At 46.8% G+C, this 23,835-nt stretch overlaps 1 protein-coding gene across 3 annotated transcripts in view; it reads left to right on the plus strand.

Moving 5' to 3' along the window:
• Positions 1 to 23,835, plus strand: part of DROSHA (drosha ribonuclease III) — a 91,888-nt gene that overhangs the window by 14,566 nt on the left and 53,487 nt on the right. For 2 of the 3 annotated variants that reach the window (XM_085889863.1, XM_085889861.1), the window contains exons 2-12: positions 2,645 to 3,619; positions 3,725 to 3,799; positions 4,094 to 4,367; positions 6,429 to 6,570; positions 6,919 to 7,091; positions 7,206 to 7,286; positions 8,306 to 8,392; positions 9,401 to 9,487; positions 15,950 to 16,021; positions 23,483 to 23,564; positions 23,752 to 23,826. In XM_085889863.1, the coding sequence (XP_085745989.1) occupies positions 2,655 to 3,619; positions 3,725 to 3,799; positions 4,094 to 4,367; positions 6,429 to 6,570; positions 6,919 to 7,091; positions 7,206 to 7,286; positions 8,306 to 8,392; positions 9,401 to 9,487; positions 15,950 to 16,021; positions 23,483 to 23,564; positions 23,752 to 23,826 (2,113 nt within the window). In that variant the 5' untranslated portion in view covers positions 2,645 to 2,654. The remainder of the gene's footprint in view (positions 1 to 2,644; positions 3,620 to 3,724; positions 3,800 to 4,093; positions 4,368 to 6,428; positions 6,571 to 6,918; positions 7,092 to 7,205; positions 7,287 to 8,305; positions 8,393 to 9,400; positions 9,488 to 15,949; positions 16,022 to 23,482; positions 23,565 to 23,751; positions 23,827 to 23,835) is intronic. The other variant, XM_085889862.1, reaches the window with a different exon arrangement.

Here is a 23,835-nt window from a genome sequence, read left to right on the forward strand (position 1 = left end):
ACGTGGCCAGGGATAATGGCTGGAGCATGGAGGAGAGCGGGATCCACCTTGTCGCGGCACTGCGCGGCGGCCGATGTCCTGATCACGATGCCCCCGGGAGGCATAACATTGTCAGGCCTCCGTTCGGCCCTAAATAACCGATTTGGAGTGGAACAGCAGAGCGAGCTTGTGAAAGCTCAGTTCAGTGGGCATAAACGTCAGCCCCACGAAAAGATGGGTGATTTGGCATACGACATTCGCCGTGCGGTGGGGATCGCGCATGCAAATATGGCGCCGCTCTACCAGGAAGACCTTGCCCTGGACTATTTTATCCAGGCTCTTGCGGGCACTGACACCGGGGCCCTGCTGACAACATTTCGCCTGGAAAACCTCCAGAAGGTGGCCGACGCTGCCGCCCGATGGGAGGCAGCAAAGCCTCCGGCTTGAGGATCCGAGCAACATGCAATAGCTGTCCGGCAGGTGGGCCCTGTGGACAACCATGCACCGGGAGCCAGGGCTGGTCTTGGCTCCCGAGCGGAGCTGGAGGGAATGGTCCGGGACATGGTCGACCGCCGGTTAGCGGGGTCTGGGCCATGGCAGGCGGCACACAGGCGGACACGTGATGGGCCATTGGCAGATACCCCAATTCAAAACTGAGGGGGGGGGTACAATGTGGAACATCGGAGGCATGCACCGTAACCGGTGAGGTGTTTTAATTGTGGTCAGCTGGGCCACCTGCAGCGGCAGTGTATGGCCCCGCGCAGGCAAAGGCCCCGGCCCCCCAGACCGCCAACTCTGCCCACTGAATCCCCACCGATGTGTAAAGGGAATTGTTCGTGTGCCGGGCTGTGAATCTTTGAGGTAGTCATTATTCTTTTTTATCTTTTATTTTAAAACATCGAAACACCGCCATCTCCATGCCAACCATCATCTCCTACAAACGCGAACAAACATCGCAACCATCATCTCCTACAAACGCGAACAAACAACCCCAACCATCATCTCCTGAACAAACAACGCAAGCCGATTTGCATAGATGGATCACAGGACGGCTTCCCCGAAACCAACTAGTGACGTCGGACATGGAGTTTCCAGCGAGGCTTTCGAGGGGTGAGAGGTCGGAGGTGAAGAGTGGGCGGGGCCCGGCCTCAGATGAGAGTTAAAGGGGAAGCTCGCCCCCACCTATAAAGGGCTGAGCTCGCCTGGAATGTGGAGAAGTCAGTCAGAGCTGTAGAGAGAGAGCTGTGGAGAGAAGTCGTCGCCGGGCGAGAAGAACCAGTTGAGCAGAGTCGGGAGAAGTCGGAGTGGCAGTCGCCAGTCGGGAGAGTTGGGGAGTGTGTCGAAGCTGCAGCAGAGAGTCAGAGCGGTCTTGAACCAGTGCAAGTTGCGGCTTCGGAAATCAGTGCCAGTCGGGAGGAGAAGCCAAAGTGCCAGCTGCGGTGGAGTCCAGCGAGTCGTCGGAGTCCGGGCAAGGAGAGCCAGCGGCAGCGGCGGAGATTGGTGGTCAGGGAAAACGACCCTGACGGCGGTCGAGCAGCATCGGGTCATTAAAGAGCATCAACTCTAAAAGAGCCAAGGACCCCTTCACTCCTCCGAAAGCGTCGCCGGCCAGGCCCGACAAAAGGCCGCGACGAGAGCCGGACCACCGAGGGGAACCAAGCAGCCACTCAAGCCGCTCGCCCAGCTGCTCAAGCCGCCCGGCCGCTCAAGCGACTGGCGTGTTGCGACACGAGGGCCAAACAGGGACACCAGGGGTCACCGACCCGAAGACCTTCGAGCCGTCACAAGGGGCGGCCAGGTAACCTGCCCGGCCTCTTGCGAGCCTTCGGTCATCCAGGCTCCGAGTCCGAATAAAGGCTTATGGGCCCGTTTCTTTTCTGGGTTTTGTATGAATGTCTTATGTGGCGCCTTGTCCTTTATAAGTAGAAATGATTTAAGTGCGTGCCTGTACATATTGAATAGACATCGGCTGTAGGCTTTGCTCGTGTCATGTCCCCTTCCCCCATTGATTGCTTGCTTGTTTAATAAATGCCCCATTGTTGAATGTAAACCTGCTCGTTGCGTCCATTTCCTCCCATTGACTTCCACGGCGCGTTCGGGAAATTAGCAGGCTGTTAAAGCCAATAAAAATGGTCATTTGGTCCGACGGAACTTGGCGATTAAAACCGCTCGGCATCGCACACGGAACGAGCGCGCGAAGCGGCTCGTTTCCGTACGAGTTCCGTCGAGGTATAATTTCTCGGTACTTCTGTCTGCGCGGATAATTAGGTATATTGGGATTCGGCGATTAACCCTGTGCCGCGTGGACAGAATATTGGCAGTTTATGGTGCGTTAAGGCACCCGTAGCAGGTTTCCGGAGTTGTCCGGAAGCTACGACTGAATTCCGGTTTTCGGCGGACGCGCGACTGTGGTTGGGCCGTAAGCGGTCGTGCGTGGTGTCGAACCGGTGCAATTCATAACAATATATTTATATTTTGTTGCTGTTTCAGTTTGAAGACCTTGTAAATTGTATTGATAAAACACTGTGTCATGTGCTCCATGTTGGAGCTTCAGTTCTCATTGTGTCATTACAAAATGATTATTTACAATGTGGCTATTTCCAAAAACAGCCCAAGTGATGTGTTTATCTCCACACACACACCCTCCCCCTTTCGTGTTTTACAGGTGATGTAATATGGCATTCTGGCCTCGGGGTGTTCCTTTGCCCGGTTCATATGGAAATCGTGAATATCCTAATCCACCATGGCCTTCACCTAATGCCCACTGTTTCTTTGGACCACCTCGTCCATGTTTGCCTCCACCACCTCTTACTGCCCCTCCACCCCCTTACCCATTTGTTTTCCCTCCCCATGTCTACCCCTTTTCCTATGCTCCGGCATGCCCTCCTGGTTATATGGGGAGCCCTTCCTCACTTAATGCACCTTTACCGATCTCTACATCTGACTCTCCTCATAGTGTGCTGCCCAGCACGAACTCGAGTATGCCCTCAAACCCCATAGCCTGTGGGGGTTATGGGATTGTGCCTCCTGTGCCTGATAGATCTTGGGAGAGAGAAAGGACTGCAAGAGAAAAATATGCTCCAGTTGTGGCACATGCATGGGAAGGAGGTGTAACCTGGCAGACAGAAATTTCGACAAAAGGGGGGAATTGTGAAAGGTGGGAGGGAAAGGATAAGGCAAGGAGTAGAGAAGGAGTGTGGGAAGGGGAGCAGAGTGGGTCATCGAGGGAAGGTGAGTGGAGTGCAGAATGGATGGTGGGTCCGAAAGGAGAGCGGGAAGGGAAAGATAGATCAGAAAACAGAGGAAGCACTGATGTAAATAGAGCCGGTGACGCGAAACAGAAGAAAGAGAACACGAGAGATCGAGCTGGGCATCGTAGACGAAGAGACCACTTTGAATCGAACCGCGAGTCAAAGTGGAGATACGAATCCGAATTAGGTCACAAGCTGAGTGGTAGCTGGGATCCGATTCGAGACAAGCATCCTCCGGCATGGAGGTCTGGTCTGGGTCGAAATCGGCAACGCAGTCGAAGCGCGAGTCCAGGTCGAAGTCGAAGGACAAGAGGAAACGACCGAGAACCAAGGAGCAAAACTGGGGTGCGAAGGAGTCCGTACCATCGAAGCCGTCGCAGCCGCAGCAGGTGGTAAAACTCATTCCAGCTTGGATTTTATTTATTCTTTTTTGTTCAAAGAGGATTTCTACTTTATGCAAAATATACACGCTCTCGACTGATATGTATGTACAGAGAAAGAGGGCGATTAAGAAGTGAACGATCTTCATCGAGAGAGCGAATAAGGTGTATGAAGAGGAGAAGGAGCAGGTAGGGGTTTATTTTTCCATTCTGTCCACAAAAAGGAATACAGTATTGAGAAGTCATTGATACATTTTATTGTTTTTTACGATTTCGAGACGCTTGAGCATCATACTGTAAATGACTTGTAGTGTTATCGTCAGGTATGCATCTTAATTAAGATCACTCCTTTGCTACTCTTACTCAGGCCATGGTTTGAAATTGATTAACATCACCTAAACCGAAGGCCTCTTGCATGGTGGAAGGGCTAACGATAAAGCTCAAGTGCTATTTAAAATCCTATATTGTTGATGTCTGTCTCAGAGATCCAGGTGTTGATGAAAACCAACGACAGGTCTCTGAGGTCACAAAAGCAAACTGGAAGGGCAGAGGTGTGCAGCAGGCATCACCTCCGTGTTTTTCTGAGACCTCGGTCACAAAGACTCCCAGCACGCCGCAACAACCCACAGCGGTGTCAGAGTCAAAGTCAGACTCCGTAGATGCTCCAAATGAAGAAGAATCTACCCCCTTGAGTTCCGTGTGGATTCGATGCACGCATCATGAGAATTACTACTCCAGTGATCCCATGGACCAAGTGGTAAGCTGTTGTCCTAGTCACGCCGCAAGCCATCTGTGCACAATCGGTAGGACGGTGCAAGTTTCAACATCAGAGTCATGACAAATTGGGGAGGGGGGGGGGAAGGGAAAGGAAAGTAACTGCTGTTAACACTTGAATTCTCATGATGCAATATATTTGCATGTGTTGTGAGGAGTAGTTACCTCTGCCACCGAAGGTGGATGGAGGTTATATTTTCACCCGTTTGTCTGTTTGTTTGTCTGTGAGTACAATATCTCAAAAGGTTATGTACGGATTCGGTCGATACTTGGTGGACAGGTTGGGTGTGTGACAGGGACAAATTGATTCGATTTTGGTGAAGATCCGGTTCCTGATACGAGATTTTTTTTTTCTAATTTAAAAAGTGACTTCTTTGACTTCTTTACCATTTCGAGATGGGGCCAAAAACAATATATAACATGATGGTTCAAAAAGTTTTGGACGGATTTGGATGAAACTCGGTGAGTGAGTTTGGTAGGTGACCAGAACAAGCTGATTAGATTTTGGTTCAGATCCGGATCTGGCCTATCGGTGGAATACAAAACGTAAACTGTTCAGCTTGGCAGAGGTATGCACTCTACCTCGTGCCAGGGCTGATGTTGGCTTCATGGTTAAGGTGGCTGGCTTAAGATCCTCGTGTCTTGAGTCCAAGCCCCTGTCGGGCTATTGAAGTAACACCAGGTGGGGTTGACTCAGCCTGTCATCCTTCCGAGGTCAGCAAAATGAGTACCAGCGTGCTGGTGATGGAGATTGCATCAGTGGCACAGCCAAACATTTCCCAAGTCTGCCGTTTCGACACTTCCGGTCATGTGATCGGCATGACTTCTGCAATTTAATTAACATCTCTACCCTGGCCTAACGTTGCAACCCAAATTTTGTGGAATTCTGAATGGTGGGTCGAAAGAAGAAGAATTTGGAAGGAATTTGCGTGACCGCAATTTTGACACGCTTCTGGTCAAGTGTTCAGCGTGGCCTCCGCAATTTAACATCAGAGCACCATCCTAATGTCACCCAAATTTGATAGCATTCTGACTGGTAGGTCTGGAGAAGAAGATATTTGAAGGAATTTGCACGATTTTCCCAAGAATTAACTAAGTCGGCCATTTTGACACACTTCCGGTCACGTGATGGGCTTGACTTCGGCAGTTGAACATCCCTATCCTGGCCGATCGTTGTAACCCGAATTTGGTAGCATTCTGGTCTGGTGGATCAGAAGAAGAATCTGGAAGGAATTTGCATTACCACCATTTTGACCGACTTAAAATTGCGTGACGAGAACGAGCTTTACAATCCCTTTTACCAGTCAGTAGAGGAACCTTGGTGACAAATTTCAGCCGCATCGGCCCAGCGGTTTGGTCGGAGAAGTCAAAATAGGAGACGGATGGATGGATTGACATACGGATGGACAGTGCGCGATGACAAAACCTTATCTGGAATTTAAATTCCAGATAAGTTAAAAAAAAAATACCTAGTGCCATTGGAGTTGAAGCACGTTTTCACAACGACTCCCATAATGCAGTTTCTCTTCTTGCTTTGGGACTTTTGAAGAAGATGATGCATTGTTTTGTTTAAAATGCTGCTTTCCTTTTTGTCCACGTAGTGGTTGTTTACCGGAACTTGTTTCGTTTGAGATTCATTTCTTATAATCCTGTGGGTTTTCCTTATCCTCACATAGTCTTCTCTCTCTATCTCTATCTCTATCTCTCTCGTTGCATCATTGGTTGGGACGCGGCTATGCCGCTGATGCAGTGTCCCCCTTACCAGTACACTGGTACTTATTTTGCCGACCTCGGAAGGATGACAGGCTGAGTCAACCTCCTGGTGTATGTTAATTCAGTGGCCAACGGGGCTTGAACTCAGGACCCTGGGATCCCAAGCCGCCACCCTAACCACAAAGCCAACACCAGGCTTACATAGTCTACTGTGATGTTCAACATATTGGTTGGTTTAACTAAACTGCGGAATGGAGAGAAACTCAAGATGGTCAATGCGACTTATGGGGCAGTATGGACGTTGGGCTTGATTACGATCAAATCTTTTCAGGGCGAGTCGACCGTCGTAGGAACCAGTCGGCAAAGAGCTCTGTGTGATGAGTTGCAACGCTTGCTCGGGCAGCGGCAGATGTCTGCACGTGCGGCTCGACCTCAGTGGCAGCCGCCGTCAACCCGACTTGACCAGCATGCTGGTGAATGTGACTTCGCTTTGTGTTGCATATAATGGGGTTGGTTGGGGAGCTTAGAAATGCATATGGAGCTTTTGAGTGAACCAGTGTCTCGAGGCTAATAATTTAGGATCAATTGTAAGGTGTTCCATGATCATAAACGTGATTCCTGAAACGAATGAGCATCGACATCCTATAGCTTTCCACCAATCAGATATTCCAAAATGGGAGGTGGTGGAGTAGCAGCCATATGTGTGCATGTTTGGTGATGTTCATGTGATGATGTTGGGGTTAGATGAGACAGATTTTAGATGTGCGATGGTGCGACAGAAATAATAAGGTGATTTTCACGTTATACCCCTTGGTGTGAAGGAGCAGCGAAAGACTTGAGTGAATCTGGCAGTGAAAGTGACAGCGAGCTGAGCAGCGCCAACAGCGAATCGAGCTCCGAATGTGAGCCTCTGGATGTGATTGCCGAGATCCGCCGCAGGAAGGCCCACCCAGACCGGCTGCATGATGAGCTCTGGTACAACGATCCTGGTCAGGTAAAAACAAAACATCTTGCTTTCCTTCAGGTCAGGTCACGTTGCGTTGCTTTCCAGCTCTGCGTCGAGCATGCTATTACACGCTGGTTGTGCGGTTTTGGTGCTTTGTTGCAGATGAATGATGGACCTTTGTGCAAGTGCAGCATGCGTGCTCAACGTACTGGCATTCGGCACTCCATGTACCCTGGAGAGCAGGTGGGTTATACACGTGCAACTTGTAGCATTGGGTTCAAGTACGAGTTAGCCAGGTCAAAATCCAAAGGGCTGATACTGATGCCTTGTTACCACCAGTGAGTTCTCAGTCTGTTCACACCAACTTGATTCACCAGGATCACGAGTTTCAGATCACTAGATTCACCAGGATCACTGGATTCACCTGGATCACTCAAGCTAGTTTTGGCCTGAACTAGTTCACAACTTGCCGGTGGAGATGAGGCATGAGCTTGCGTCTTAGCATGGTGAACAAACTTTGATGAATCCATGTCGTATTAAGGATACCTGTAAGCTTAGCATGGAGTACAATGTTGGACCGCACTGGAAGTCATTTTTTGACTTGATGGATGCAAAGGCTCACGATAATTGACCGTTGAATCAAGTCGTGATCGGTTGCCAGAAACCGTGTGATGCTTTGTTAAACTTTTAAAAACAGTCCCTGGTTCATGACTGTCTTCCCAGCCTTAAACTGTCATTCTGGTGTTTCAGAGGCTCGGTGAGACATCAATGTATGTTCCATCTCCCGGTTGGACATTAAACTGGGTGTCCTGTCTCCCAGCATTAGTTTGTGTACATTAAAAATTCCACGGTGTCCAACGCGAAGAGTAGGCGAGCTATCGCCAGTACTGTGAACAAATTATAAATGCTTACTCGAACCGACAAGGGGCACTGCATCGGCAGCACAGTCACACCCCGAGCAAATATTGCTACCCGCACCCATGTGTGTACTTGAAAAATAATAATGGTGTTCTAATAATGTCCTGCACGTCCACATGTAGGATTACATCACCATTGTTTGTCTTTCCTCCCTGTGATGTCTTGACTGGTGCCATGGGACGGTGGTGCATTAAACTGAGACGCGACACCAAGTGCCATGGGCATTGTGCGGATATCTTTTAGACATAGCGCCAGTCTTTCTGGATTAGAAGAAGGAGACTGCATTTGTTGTTTGTAAGAGTCATGTGTACATTATAACGCTCAACCCCGAACTTTCTTTCTAGCCTATCGAAGCTTGCCGACCTACCACCAACAATGCTGGCAGGCTGTTCCACTACCGTGTCACCATCTCCCCACCTACCAACTTCCTGGTAAGTGCCATAGCGAGTACCCAATTGCTGGGAACCTGTGTTTGAGAACCTGCCTTGAAAATCCAACGAGCCTTCCTGATATGTCAATGACTTGTCCATGCGCCGTCATCGTTGAGGGACAGTGGGGTGGTGAGTGTTGTTTCCCTCTGCGTTAAAGGATGTGCACTGTATGTTTGGTGTAACATTGGCCGCACATCCACATTAAAGGTTAAATGTTTCTCGAACACTCCATGAGATTTTTGTGATTATGCTATATTGCTGCTCCATTCGTGTTTCTTTTTTTAAAAAAAAAATTCAACTCTAGAGTCAGTCCAAAAATCCAGGGAATATCATCAATGGCTTTGAAAGCCAGGTTTTGTCAGGGACCGATCACCAAGCCTTTGACACAATGCCACCACCATGACCATTCGTGTCATTCCACCAAATGCAATTGAAATGAGTTCCGTGCTGCTGCTGATGGCTGGCAGGAGGTACGCACACTCACCTCTAAGCTGTCTGGCCTGGGTTCAAATCCTGGCCCAGCTATAAACTGTCATCCGGTTGTTTCGTAGGCAGGGTGATGCACCAGTGTGTGTGCCGTATCTCGGATGGAAGTTAAACTGGGCGTCCTGTCTGCCGGCATTAGTTGGTGGACGTTAAAGATGCCATGGTGTCCTTCACAAAGAGTATGCGAGCTATCGCCGGCACCCTGAACAAATTACAACTTCCTGCTCTCACCTGTAGACGGCATTGCATCAGCGGCACAGCCGCACCCTCAGTCAATGATGCTACTGTGCAGCATTTTGTTGCAAACAAAATAGGAAGAATAAAGAGAAGAAGACTGAATGAGGCCAAACGTAAATTTTATTTTGAATGACAGCTTGTACAGGATGGGCGAGGGATCTGCATTTCATCCGAATCCACAAAAAGGTCACTTTTGTTGTTGCGATTATAAATGCAGAATTTTGAGGTCGGGGGATGTCGGGGCAAAGACCTATTACCCCCTTTTGTACTGTCTATGGCATGCAGACCGATCAGCCAACGGTCATCGAGTACGATGACCACGAGTATATCTTTGAGGGCTTCTCGCTGCTGTCGCACACACCTCTCGTCAACGTGAGTTGTGATGGGATGGAAGGGAGCAACGATGCTGCAAAATTTATGTTTTGTTCCTAACAGGAAGTGCTGTCAATTCAAATGTTAAATCGTCATTTCTTGTCCTTGGCGAAGAAAGTAAGAGACACCATTGTTGAATTGTTGGCGATAGCGGCGGAATCTTGAACCCAGTTGTTGTCTAATTTTAAGAAAGGTGGCGTATATCATGTAAAGCGCAGCACACATGACACTTTTACGTGAATTGTTGCGGAGACCAATGATTGCCGCTGTCGGTCCACATGTGGAGCTTTTGCCAGCCGGTCTCACAAAGCTTCGCCTATTGTCACATTCCATTTTACTGTGTCTGTCCGTTCCCTTATATCTTGTATATCCTGGGAACGGAACATTGTGGGGCCACCAAACTTGGCAGTTAAAATGGGGGGAGTGTGGGGGCGATTTTAGGGATGGGGAACGGGGAGAATTTGTAACTGCAACCAAATGCAAATGTGATTGCAACCAAATGTAGTACACATAATGGGGAGTAACATGGGGGTGGGGTAGTAAGGGGAGGTGTTGAAGGGGGGGGGGAGTTCTCTATATCCGGGTCCGGTTATTCATGGAAGCTCGATGGGTCGCACTGTTACCAAACGTGCCTTACATAATGGGGGATAAAATTGAGTTATGAGCTTTTATGGATTTTTTATGGGGGAGGGGATTTGGAATAAGGGGGATAGGGAATCTATGTAATGGCTTGAGTATTCGCCACCAAACTTGGTAGGGATACTGTAGGCCACATGGATCGGAGGGAGGGTTGTGGAGGAGGGGTGGGTTCGGAATTAGTGACGAGAAACTGAAGTTATTAGCTTTAATTTTTTTTTGGGGGGGGGGTTGGAATAAGGGGAAAGGTAATCTAATTAACCACTAATTGATAGCGACCAAATCTTTCAAGGATGGCACCGGTCCCATGGGGAATAGAATGAGATGGGCTGGGGGTTTTGGGAGGGGGGGGTCGGGGTTAGTTGTGTTTGTTGTAATGAGAACAGTGGGGGCGTAGCACATGCACCCCACTCGCGCTTGACATCTATTTGTTTTTCTTGATACACAAACGATCCAGAGCAGAGTCGGATTCTTCTTCCCTTCACCCCTTTCTGCTCAGGTTATATTGTATGAGATTTTTGCTGAACAATCATCCTCTTCCCCCTCTCCTTCTTTTCCCTCAATATATACTCGTATTCAAACACGATACAAATGGCTTGTAAAGATAAATACTGCAACAAGTATACCAAGCATTTAATATATTTGACCTCGGCCATCACTGCACTCAAGCCACTCTCTTCGTGGTGAGAGACTTAACGCGGTTTCTTCCCATTTTCTGATTGGCTCACACCTGAGCGAATCATGAAAATGCACAATAGCAAACCTAAAAAATTACATCTGTCATGACCCATGGCAGACCATGATGTCAAAAATTGGAGCATATATATATATATATATATATATATATATATATATATATATATATATATATATATATATATATATATATATATATATATATATATATATATATATATATATTTGCGGTTCTATAAAACCGCATACCTCTAAAGCAATGGACCCCCAGGCAGTTATTTCATTCGTCTCCGTGCAGTTAGACCTTTCCCTCATATCTAGTGGGTTAACGGGACGAAGTGTGTTGCGTGGGTCTAAGAGCTAGGTCTATTAACTATCTCTATCTCCAATTCTGATGTCCACTCCAACCCTTTCCTTTTAACCATGGCACAAGCAAGCAAGCAAGCAAGCACACACGCCATGCAATATGCGATGAATAATAAGCACACCACAATGCCTCCCGTGGCTTGGAACCACCAAACTCCCTCCACCATAAACACAACTCGTTCCATGCAAACTCATCACGTGCTATTATTTCATTCAAATCTGTGCGCCAATTTACAATGGAATCTCACCTTTCTCACCCTTCGCTCACCAAAAACTCACCACCACAACCAAAAACACCTCCCACACATGGTAAAAATATTGCCACGCCTCCTCGTACCTCTGCATCGATATAATTTGCCACCAAACAGGGGCGACACAGGCCACGTGTGATGCAGGGACAAGCCAAGCACGCGAACAGCACCAACCGCATCTCTCCGGGGATGCCCTGAATGGGCACGTGGGACCGACATGACCCTCGTCCAGTCGCCAGAACATCGGAAGACTGGCAGCGAGGGTCAGGGGTCATTGCGGGGGGGGGGGTCTGGGACTCTGGGCCGTGTCGGGCCGGGTGTGCGAATGAGACCGCTTCTGGCCCCAGGACCCTGGCAGGGCAGGGCTATGTCCTCCGTGGCCCAAAAGGGAAGCACAATTTGGGTCATGGCATGTCGCTTTGGGTTGTCACCCCACCCTTCACCCAGGGCATATAACAGGCGGATTGCGAAACCGTCCGCCCTCTCTTTCGCCTGCCTGCCTCGCCCTCGTCTTCGTCTGTTTTCCTCGCCCTCTCCTTCGCCTCTCTGCTCCACCTTCTTCACCACTTCTCTTTATCTGCCCGTCGCTGCATTTACACTCGGGGGTTGGTGTGCGACAGACATTCTGGGACCAGTGCGGAGCACACGCTGCCACGAGCCCCGGCAAAGTGATTAAGTATGCGATAACGTGTCGACTCTTAAGGGAGGAACACTCAAGCGGTGCGTCCCACAGAGGTACAGGCTACACTCACAGACCTTTGCACGACTAGGCTTGGAATCTTTTACCTCACGCATCTTCTCTCTCTCTCTCTCTCTCTCTCTCTCTCTCTCTCTCTCTCTCTCTCTCTCTCTCTCTCTCTCTCTCTCTCTCTCTCATATTCTCTCTCTCTCTCTCTCTCTCCACCCCTCTATCTCGGCCCCTCTGGACGCACAAAAGATCATCCATTGCAGATTCGCAACCACAGTTTCCTCTGGCACGACACCGCACCCCCCCACATTACACCACACAACACCTCCCACTCCCACACCTTAGACACCAGTATTTCTCCCTCCTACCTCCTCCAAAGCGTACTGGGTTGCATTGGTCGGCCGACCATGCTCGGTATTGTGAGGCTGTTAGTCCTCGTCTGCTCTCTCTCTTTCTGCCAATGTAATCTTCCTCGGGTTTGTGTGTTTGTGTGTGTGATGGCGCCTGTCGTAGTATAAGTTAAGATTGTGGAAGTTCAAACGGGATAAGTCTGCTCTTTTTGTCTGCTTTTGTAAATTGCTTGCCTTTTGTCGCACCTACCAAATTCATTGCTATCTCTGCTGTGCATAATAATAAACCCCATTCACTCTGCCACATACCTTTCCTCGCTTGATTGTAAATAAATGCTTGTGTAGAAATGTTCCCAGCTCATTTTCATCCTTTCTTTCATTGGTCGAGCATGGTCCATATCCTAGCCTAGCCGGAACGTTATCCCCCAATGATCTCTTTTTCTTGCCAGTACGTCCTTGGGCAGTTACGCTCGGCTGCATCTGATCCGGTAAGGTGATCCGGTTTGAACAAGGCGTTGTCCCTTGTCCCTTCAGGGCGTGTCCCCTGGTAAATAGATCATGTGACCATTAGGTAACCGGTATTCATTAGATGGAGGACCCGAAGTCACGTGGTCGAGTTATTGGCATTCCCGGTCGATTAGCGACCCGCCACGTGTGCGTGGAGATTTAGTTATTATGCGAGTTATTCGTGTAAGACGGCCTGTGATTCTGGAGAGTCTTGTGGGAACCCAAGGAAGCTTTCCTCCTGACCCCGGGTCTGCAACAATATATATGCTTGCAAATACAACCCGTCACCTTGCTAAGGGGGGGGGGAGACAGAGACAGAGACAAAGAGAGAGGTGTGGGAGGAGAGTGCTGCATTTTATGAGGGGGGGACAGAGTGAGAGAGGGGGGGGGAAGAAAAAAGACAGGTCAGGGGTGGAAGTGGGGTTATCAAAGAGAATGATATGTGACGCTTAATCACCGAAAATGAGAAACAAAAAAATGAAATTGCTCGTTGAGCAAGGAATTGCCAGAATAACTTTGTCATATCTCCATGATCTCTGAAAAAACAAAAACCGGGAAATCAATTTGGTTCTTATAAGTCGATAGTGCTACTGTTTAATGAGTTATAGCACTTAGTTTGGTCATGATCATAACTTGGAAGTCAATCGGACTTGAAATGGCATTTTTATCGCAATTTGAATGTTTTGACCCGACCGCTAAGAAGGGTGTTGGTGTGACAGCCTAATTTGACATATGGTTGGATGCAGTATTGGACGATGCACGTTTTGGATTTGGTTTGAAGTCGATACGACCATTTTAGCGGACGTTATTGCGAAAATAAGAATTTCGGTGTTTCGTTGACCTTGACCTTTGACCTACATTCACCAAAAATGACAAGTGTCTTAGTTGGGCCACGGCCGACATCTGTACCCAGTTTGGTCATGATCGCTGAAACAGTGTGGCTGCTACAGGGTAAACAAACACACAAACAGACAGACAGAATGACACACACAACCGACCAACATAATTGCCAAAATCCAAAGGATTCCGGCAATTAACATACAAAATGTCAGAACAGCTGAACACACAACGACACAACAGAGTTTGTAAAGTAATCTGCTGTCACATCTGCAAAAACTTTGACATTCCAGTTCCAGAAAATTTGTGGGAAAATGAACCAAAAGCAATCACTGAAAACATTGAAGTACCGCTCACGTACGACCTTATGATCCCATCGGGCGTGAACATCGAAAACAAAGCATTGTGATCAGATATCATACGTAGGTGCAAAAAAAGAGAAAAAGGCATTGGTAATTGAGGTGTTAATACCAATGATTTTGGACAAACGATGCAGAAATCAAGAAAATGCTGATTTACCAAGACCACAAGCATGAAGTCAAAATATCCTGGAAGATGAAGAATGCCAAAGTTGTTCCAGTGATTATGAAGAACCTCACAGGGAAACTAAAAACCATCCCTGGGAATATAAGTGCAATCGAACTACAGTTGGAAGTCGTCCTGTGCTCAGTAACGATCCTGAAGAGAACCCTCGACACAAAACTTTGAAAACAGAAAACTTCACAGATTGGTCCAGGAATCATGACCCCTTACCGAAATGAAGGTGGATACTTTGAGCCTGCCTTGGGAGGACTCCATTCCACATTCTGAAACCTCATATGAAGATAACAATCAATGAGACACACACACACACACACACACACACACACACACACACACACACACACACACACACACACACACACACGACGGTGGATACTTCGAGACCTGGGAGGGATTCGTTCCACCTTCTGAACCCCACGTACACAAAAAAACTTCCGCTTGGTCTTAGGATTGTGACCCCTTACCGTGATGAAGGTGGATACTTTGAGCCCACCCTGGGAGGACTCCATTCTACATTCTGGAACTCCATATGCACACACACACACACACACACACACACACACACACGCATCAGACACACACACACGCATCAGACACACACACGCATCAGACACACACACACACGCATCAGACACACACACACGCATCAGACACACACACACGCATCAGACACACACACACGCATCAGACACACACACACGCATCAGACACACGCATCAGACACACGCATCAGACACACGCATCAGACACACGCATCAGACACACACATCAGACACACACACACACACACACACGCATCAGACACACACACACACGCATCAGACACACACACACACGCATCAGACACACACACACACACGCATCAGACACACGCATCAGACACACGCACACACGCACCAGACACACACCCTTTTATGATTATAGATTTACCTTAAACGATTCCACGACTGACACACCACATCCAATTATTTATTTATTTACCTTAAACGATTCCACGACCGACACACCGCATCCAATTCGTAGCTATAATGAACAGGCATTTGATATGAGTGAGAAAAGTGAAAAATAAACTTTATCGTGAATAAATTGTTGCGGCCTGTTCCAAGTCAAGGCATGGTTGAGCAGGCCAGAAAACATGGCGGCTTCAGACCCCAGCGAAGTTACCCAGGAAACACCTAAAGACCCCAGAGAGCGAGTTGGCCGAGGATCGCCTCATGAAGGATATCATTAAATAATGCCGTTAATTATCGTCAAAAGGAGTGTTTTAATTAACATAAACACCTAATTTCACTCTTGCACTTCCTTGGAGTTTTATTAGTCAGCATGTAAAGTTTCAGGCTGCTAGGTTTTATAGTTTTGGAGTTATGGAGGACACACACACACACACACACACACACACACACACACACACACACACACACACACACACACACACACACACACACACACACACACACACACACACACCCATTTAGTGTAGTTATCTACCGTAATGTTATTGTAATCTGTTGTTTCAAGGAAAGCTACACCTTGGGATCCAAACGGATGAACTTTGTTTGGTGATTAACTCTTATTTTCATCCAATCAGTTACCACAGTGCAAAGTGGTTCGCTTCAACATTGACTACACTGTACTGTTCATTGAAGAAGCCATGCCAGAGGTGAGGCAGCATGACCACATTCTTCCTTCACTGGTTACTTGCTTGTCTTGACTTCTGTTATTGTTTTCATTGAATTATCACAATTTTATTTTTACACTGTTATAGCATGGCTTCCATGACATTCATCGCTCATGTGAAAGAATACATAATTGGGTGTGTAAGGGCTGAGAGGATGTCCTCGAGATATGCACACTCGTCTCGATGCGGTCTAGCCTGGGTTTGAATCGCAACCCAGCTATTAGTCCGGTGGTTGGGCCAGGGAACCTTGCAATGTTTGGTAACATTCATATTTTCAATTTTTTTGATAGATCTTAGGGTCGAGATGAAATTTAGGCTGAGTGGCCACTTGTCACTGTCTTGGCTTTTTCAGAATCCAAGATGGCCACCATATACAATCAAACTATAACTTCGGCTGCAACTCCTGTTCTAAGTACAGTAACATGATGAAATTGGTGTCTAACTATATGTTTTAGTTACCAAGGAAGTGGATTATGATGTTATTGGATAATTTGGTCGCCATCTTGATGGCATAAATCCAATATGGCCACCAAAATTACCTGTAAAAATGCCAAAATCACACTAAATCTAATGTAATCGGTTGTAAATGCAGTTGAGTTAAGTTTCTGTACATATGTGTGCTTTGTGAAGCATAGACATGTATATTATGATTCTGAAGTCATTCACAAATTTAGAAGCAATATCGATTTCAAGCAAAATATAAGAACAAAATGTAATTAGAATCGGACAATATTTATTGTATAATTCTCTCAGACATGACATTCACGTGACTCAAAAGTCGACAAACATTTAAAGTATATGATACTCCCATTAATAATATTGATAATAATGATAATAATAATACAATAATTTGGCAGCTTCACATTGCTCAATGTTTCAACGCTATGTCAATACAAATTATACTAAAAAAAAATTAAGCAAAATTAACACCCCACTGGACAAAATATCTTGTATCTCGGAACTATTCATCGTCCTCATCCTCGACATCCATTGCTCGGTCATTTGTCTCATCGCTGTCATCAGGGATGTCGGCATGATCTGTTGCACTCTCATTGATGTTGAATGGATTGGAACAGGCAGTACCACCACCGCAGGTGCAGAACATTGTGCACGGAAGTTGGCGCCCCATACATCCACATCTCCCACCTCTACATGCTTGCTCAGATGTGCAGCCACATCTGACCAGCTTCAGAATGTGCTCCGGGGCATAGGGTACCCCGTCCTCCATATTACGAGGGAAGAGACACTTCTTAGTGTCATCAGCTTCCCATCCGTGTTCCACTGCAGCGAGAGTTGGTGGATCCCCACTCAGGGCACTGTACCAGTGAGCGACTTGATGGTGTGCTCTTCGAACGTTCTGCTCAAACGCTTCTGTAGTTGGGGGCAAACTACACAGCTTAGGTGCTGCTGTTGATTTTCCAGTCTTCTGTGCCCATAGTTTCTGGCGGATCTTGGTCATCGAAGAGGTGGGAGTTGTAATGCCATAGCACGCACCCATGAAAGCTGTTGCTTGTTCGGTGACTTCAACGATATTTGCCAAGGGTTTACCAAGTTGATCCAGAGAGTAGCCTTTTCGAGCGGCCGCAATTGCTTTTGTTTTCCCAATTCCATAAGTCGCAACAACTGAATCACAACCAGTCAAAGCATGAAGCGCTAAGAGCTCGGGTACGATTGCTGAATGTTTAAGAGCGGTTTCCTTCACGTCAATGCAAGACCGACCAATGATTGGAGACTGCATAGTTATTGAAGACTGGAGCTTCTCCCTCAAGTAGTAGTACACAAGTAACGCGAACACATCCGTGTCATCACACACCACCCGCACCCGTGATTCTGGATGGTATTTTGCCAAATTGATGGCCTGTTGTGTCAGGAGGATGTCAGCTTCTTCATGTGTTGATGCTAGATCTAGACGAGGCGACTTATGACCCTTCGATACCTGCGTAGGTGTGTCGTTTTCCCCAGTAACCACCAACTGGTGGTCCTGTGTCGCATGCTGCAGGAAGTTGTCATCACTCAGGATTGATTCGCAAATCAGTGTGTTGAGTTGTTTTTTATTGGCTGAGTTCTTGAGTACTGCGTCCCGAGCCGGCAGTGGAGTTTTCCGTTCGAGCTGATGGACCCGGGTAGCACTGGCTCGAGCTGATCTGGTGCTGCTTTTTGTAGAGTAGTCATAATAACGATCAAAACACAGGTGGACATCAGATTCAAGCAGCCGCGCGTTGACCCAGACCTTGAACACCGAAATGAACGCGTCAACGGTTCCTTGGGATGGCCATTCTAATGTCCACAAAAGAGCGGAAACATCAATCACCATAGATGTTGGCCTTGTGATAAGGCGTTGTGAAACTTCGACTTGGAGGTTCTTTTTCAGTGTGGATTTTCCCGTTGCCACTCGCATCTGGCCATCAGCTTGAAACATCGAGGGCGGATATGCAGTTAGCTCTGTGGAGAGGACTTGTTCCAGATCGAGATCGCGCTCGCTCACGAGAAGGTCAATCACCCGAGCGTATATAGCCTCTTGATCCATGACGGGATTATCATCGATTGTTAGATGTTTCTTCTTTGCGGCGAAGGTTGTCACCTGTTTTGCGAGTGAGCTGTAAAAGCCCTCTGGCCATAATGCTTTGAACTGGATCAGCTGATCAGCTCCAATCTCCACTGCCTTGTCAACATTAACATTCCGTTGAGCTAGTTGACCATTTGAGATGTTGAGCAGACATCCTGCATCGTGGGTAGCTGGATCCAATGGGTCAATGCATGACTCTCGAGTAGCCTTCAGTGATTTACGATCATTGCCATCTCGACGAATGCGACTGGTAGATTCCTCCTTGTGGTTAAGCTGTACCTTCTCGTCAGCTCCAGACATCTTCTTCAGGTCACCAGTCAGGGTCATGGTCGCATCCATACTGTACACCCATGTCGCTATCGTTTGAGGATTTTCTGTGTTGCCAATGATGCCACCCGGCCCATGCCCCTTCCTCATCCAGTTCGTTTCAATAAACGTGTCGCTCCACTGTCCGTTGTAGACACCAGCAGTGTGGTGTAGTGACTGCTCTCCTCTGCAGAACTTGTCCAGAATATCTGGTCCCAACCAAGTCATGGAGCGTACGTAGTAGAGGCCATACCTTGCATAGTTGTACTTGTGGGCTGCGAACATGTATGGCAGCATTGATTCTGCTGTTTTGATGTGGAGTGGCCAGTCGCCTTCATGCATCGCCCGACAAAACATCATCATTAGAAATGTGGGTTTGATGACGTTGTACACCCACAGCTTTGTGTTACGACTTTGAGTGGCGATCTTATCAAGTAGTTTTTCCAAATCATCCATGCTGGTCAGGTGTAGATTCTCCCTCACAAACACTGGTCGAAGCAGCTCCTCTGTGAGCAATCTCAGTGCCCGAACATTCTGTGGATATTTCTTTCCTTGCAACATCTTATCGACGGAGCCGAAGGACGTCATCAGAATCTCTTTCAGGCCGCTGTCTGCCATGAGAGTGCCAACTCAACCCACAAAATCCATGAGGAAATGCATCCCACCAAGAATCACCACCATGTTGGTGAGCAGATCTGGTTGATGAAATGTGATGTCAACGGCAATCTTATATATGGCCTGATCGCAGGTGAGAACGAGAATATCCTGGTTGGATGCTCGGGTGACTTCGAATCCTCGGGTGATGGAAGTTAGGACAGTAGTTGGGTCCCCTGGCTTCATGTTTATGAGTGGAAGATATACCACAGCTGTCTTGGGTGCTCGGGTCATTCCTGACTCACGGCAGTGACGTGTATTGTACCCGTTGTACTCAGGAGTGTTTGCTTCAAAGAGCACGTCTTTGATGAAGTTAAAGTCTAAATCTTTGGCTCTGCCAATTGAGATTGTTGTGGCTTGTACAAACTCATCTGACATGGCAAATCGGTTTGTAGCAGTAAATGGCATAGGAGGTTTCTTCGGTCCCGTATACTCAACGACTCGTGTCTCCCATGGGATAGGGTGCTTCATTTCTTCTTTCATTAGGCGAGGGATCGATGTATCCAAACCTTCAAGGTGGTCAAGTTCGGTCTTCCACTGAGCTGCCAGCATTGCCATGTAATGACATTCGAGGTGGCAGTTTTGGGAACTGCATCAAAGTTATCAAAGTTATCAATGATAACTTTGATCACACAGCATCACAGCATCAAAGTTATCAATGATGATTTGCACAAGTCCACCCAGTCTGGCATCTCTGAGTCCGGCTAACTGCTGTGCTTTTGATGATTGAACACCCGCTGACCTTCTGAATCGTCGAACCTCAACCTCATTGTCATCCTTAGCTGCCTTGGTCTCCTTCATGATCTGCTTGCCAACTTTCCGGATACATTCATCCATGTCGCCATTCTGATCATCATCCACAAGCCTGAGATTTGTGGCAACATGCTTCCTGAACACTAGTAACGTTGCCACTCCAGGGGAATGTAATGCCAACATATCTTCAGCGAAATGTTGGATGACGTTCTCAACAAGGACATGTCTGGACATGACAGATCCACCCTTGTCTGCGTATACTGCTTCAACATCGAGCGAATTCCAAACTTTTGAGCGATCATAACCGACTACTTTGACAGTTTCAGCGAAAGCTTGGTCATCAGCATTACCTTTGCTATTGATCGTGGTAGTTCTCTGAGCATCACGATGGAAACTCATGTTGCAACGGCAGTGATACATTGCATCTGCAGCGTGCAAATCTGATGGTGCTCCGATGATACGGTCACGGACTATTCTACCCAGTTCATCTCCACGTTTATCACAAAGGTCAAGTAGGTACTGCTTGTACGTCTCCCCATCAGCCATCTTGTCTGTGGTTACTCTCGATGCAGGGACTCTGTACTGTTGTGGCACCTTGGGATCATACTCATTCGGTAATATGCAAGGAGTTATGTCATGGCAGAACAAACAGTGCTTCTGAAAGTCAAAAACATCTCCACCGGTACTCGAACGCAATCGCTTGGAACCAGCGTTGGAGTTATCATCTGTCTCTTCCTCTGGCATACGCTTGGCCAATTTATTGAGAGTGGAAGGAGATACATATTTGGATACACAATTTTTGTGACATCTAACAGTAGATGATCCATCAGATAGTTCTTTTCGTAGTCTGATATCATCTTGCCGAAGATTACTAGCTTCCAATATTGTGCCGATTCGTGAAGACTGCATCAACTTCCCAACCCCACAGTTGTAAACTGTCTTGAAGAAGCATTCCTCGGCATCCTTGCTGTCTCCTGCTTCAGCTATATCATTACTCACATCAGAACCTACAACAAAAACAAAGATCGTTAAAAGTTATCGATATATTGGTGTATTTCACATTGGAAGCACTATGATATTTACGTCTTGAGTAGGTGGCACCAGGTGGCTTCGAAACGGCATCATTACTTCACAATCAGATTATATAACATGTCAAGCACATGTGTAACCAGCAGGATCATTGTTCAACTGCATTCACAATCGATTATGTTAGTTTTTAGTGTGATTTTTTTTTTGTGATTTTGGCATTTTTCAGGTATTTTTGGTGGCGATATTGGATTTGTGCTACCAAGATGGCCAGCAAATGACCCAATAACATCATAATCCACTTCCTTGGTCTCTAAAACATAGATTTAGACACCAATATCATCCTTTTGCTGTACTTAGAACAGGATTTACAACCTAATTTATATTTTGATTGTATTTGGTGGCCATCTTGGATTCTGTAAAAGCCAAGGCAGTGACAAGTGGCCACTCACCCTAAAATTAATCTCGACACCAATATCTATCAAAATAAGCCAAAAAACGATTGTTACCAAACATTGCAAAGTTCACTAGAAATATGCTGCTCTGCCACCGGACTATATAGACTGTCGTCACGGTGTTTCACAGTCAGGATGATTCATCAATGTGGGTGCCGTCCCTCGGATGGATGTCAAACGAGCTTGTACACACGTCACATGCAGGACAATGACATCTGGAGATGTAGGTGTACTTTATACTTGAACAAAGAGCTGATACTCTAGGTCTCCTGCCTTTTGGGCAGTATGAGGAATAGATCTGTGTCACGAAAGCTAAATGTTGAACGGTTTTTGAAATTTCGTTCACACAAGCCAAGTTACTGAGATGGTTGCCATGGCAACATAATTCAGCCAATCACAGTCATGATCTAATCAGATTGAGATAATCTCATGATGAATAGACACCTGCAATATGAAAGGTAAATGTTCAGCGTTTAAAAAAAAAAAATGGCTCACACAAAAGTAGAAGGATGGATGATCGGTCCGTCGGTCGGTTGGAGTTCATTTTAATATCCCCCATCTCTGACCTTATTGGAGGGATCGGGGACAATTACAAGGACTTTCGTAGACAATGGACAAATCATCACAGTACCTGCATTTTGCACCTGTGATTTCAGAACAGGTTACTTGCTCAGGTGGGAGCACACATGCTAACCAAGGAGTTTCAAATCGCGATAATACTCTGCCTTCCCACACCATTGTGAGAGCGAGTCCAATCTGCCTGCCTAGGATTCTGACCGTGCCAAATGGTTTCGTCCCGCAACATCGTTGTTTGGATGTAGTTTATTGTGAAAATCAAATGTCACTTTATTTCCACGGATTATTTATGACTTTGTTGGCTTGCTGCCGATATGTTTTGGAGCCCGGAGGGCACTAGTCGTCGAGCCTGACATGCCCTTTGTTGTTAAAACATCCCAGCCTGTCAAGATAAATCTGTTGAGGAAGCCTTTGTTTTTGAATTTCCAGGATTCTACTTATTGGCAGAGATTTGATGTCAGGATTGACCTGAGACTTCAGCATGCAACATCGCACCTATATTGTGGATGGGAATAAGCACCACCGTGCTCTTATGCGGAAATGACTGCCATCAGTGAAACGCCATTAAACGTGATGATAAATGGTCATGGATCAAACAAACAGTGCACCAGCAATCTTTAGATCGACTCTCCTTTGCACACTTGCCTGGAAGTCGCAGTACTTTCGACGATGTAAATTACAAAGAATTGTTGCCTGATAAGTGTCCAAAGGATGAGTCCTTCAAAATGCTTTGCTTAATATCCTTTCAAATAAAGCGATAACACTCAATGTGTGGTATCATGCCCACGTTATTGTCTAGATAGTAACAAAACAAATGAGATCTACTCACCACCCATAAAGCTCCAATTATAAACCTGCTCTGGATGGGGCCTTGGGAGATCAAATTGATTCTGGAACCACCCAGTGCTGATACAGTAGCAGCAAGAGGGAGTCTAATGCACTCTACTCGGTGGTAGCACTCGGATGTAATGGTAATGCTGAAAACGTCCAGGCAGTGATATCAAACGATGTACAGTATTAGCAGCAGACCTTTAAAAAAAAAGTCTGCTGTGTGTTCACATCTGGATAAACTCTGTACAGTTTCTAAAACCTTTGAATTTACCACAGAACTTCTGCAATCAGGAGCTGGACCTTTTCTGCAACTTTGTCTTCAAAGACTTGTTTGAGCTCTACGACTGGGATCTGCAGGGTATGTCGTGCTTAACCACAGGCCAGATTTATCGTGGATTACAATGATATGGGATATTTTCATCATGTTGAGAGCATACGGTTGGCTCGGCCAGCGTGGTCGGAATATCGTTAGGCCGTATGACTCCTATTCTGAATTGTGAGGGAGGGTTGTTCAGTGAGTTCCGTTTTCCTGTTACCATTTACAGGCCCAAAATTCCCTGATGGACGTCCTACTTGTCCCTGTTTCCATTTCATGCCACGGTTTGTCCGGTCTCTCCCAGGTAAGATGT

This window comes from Eptatretus burgeri, chromosome 7, assembly GCF_056783735.1.
Source record: "Eptatretus burgeri isolate ZD-2024b chromosome 7, Ebu_testis_v1, whole genome shotgun sequence".
Lineage (NCBI taxonomy): Eukaryota > Metazoa > Chordata > Myxini > Myxiniformes > Myxinidae > Eptatretus > Eptatretus burgeri.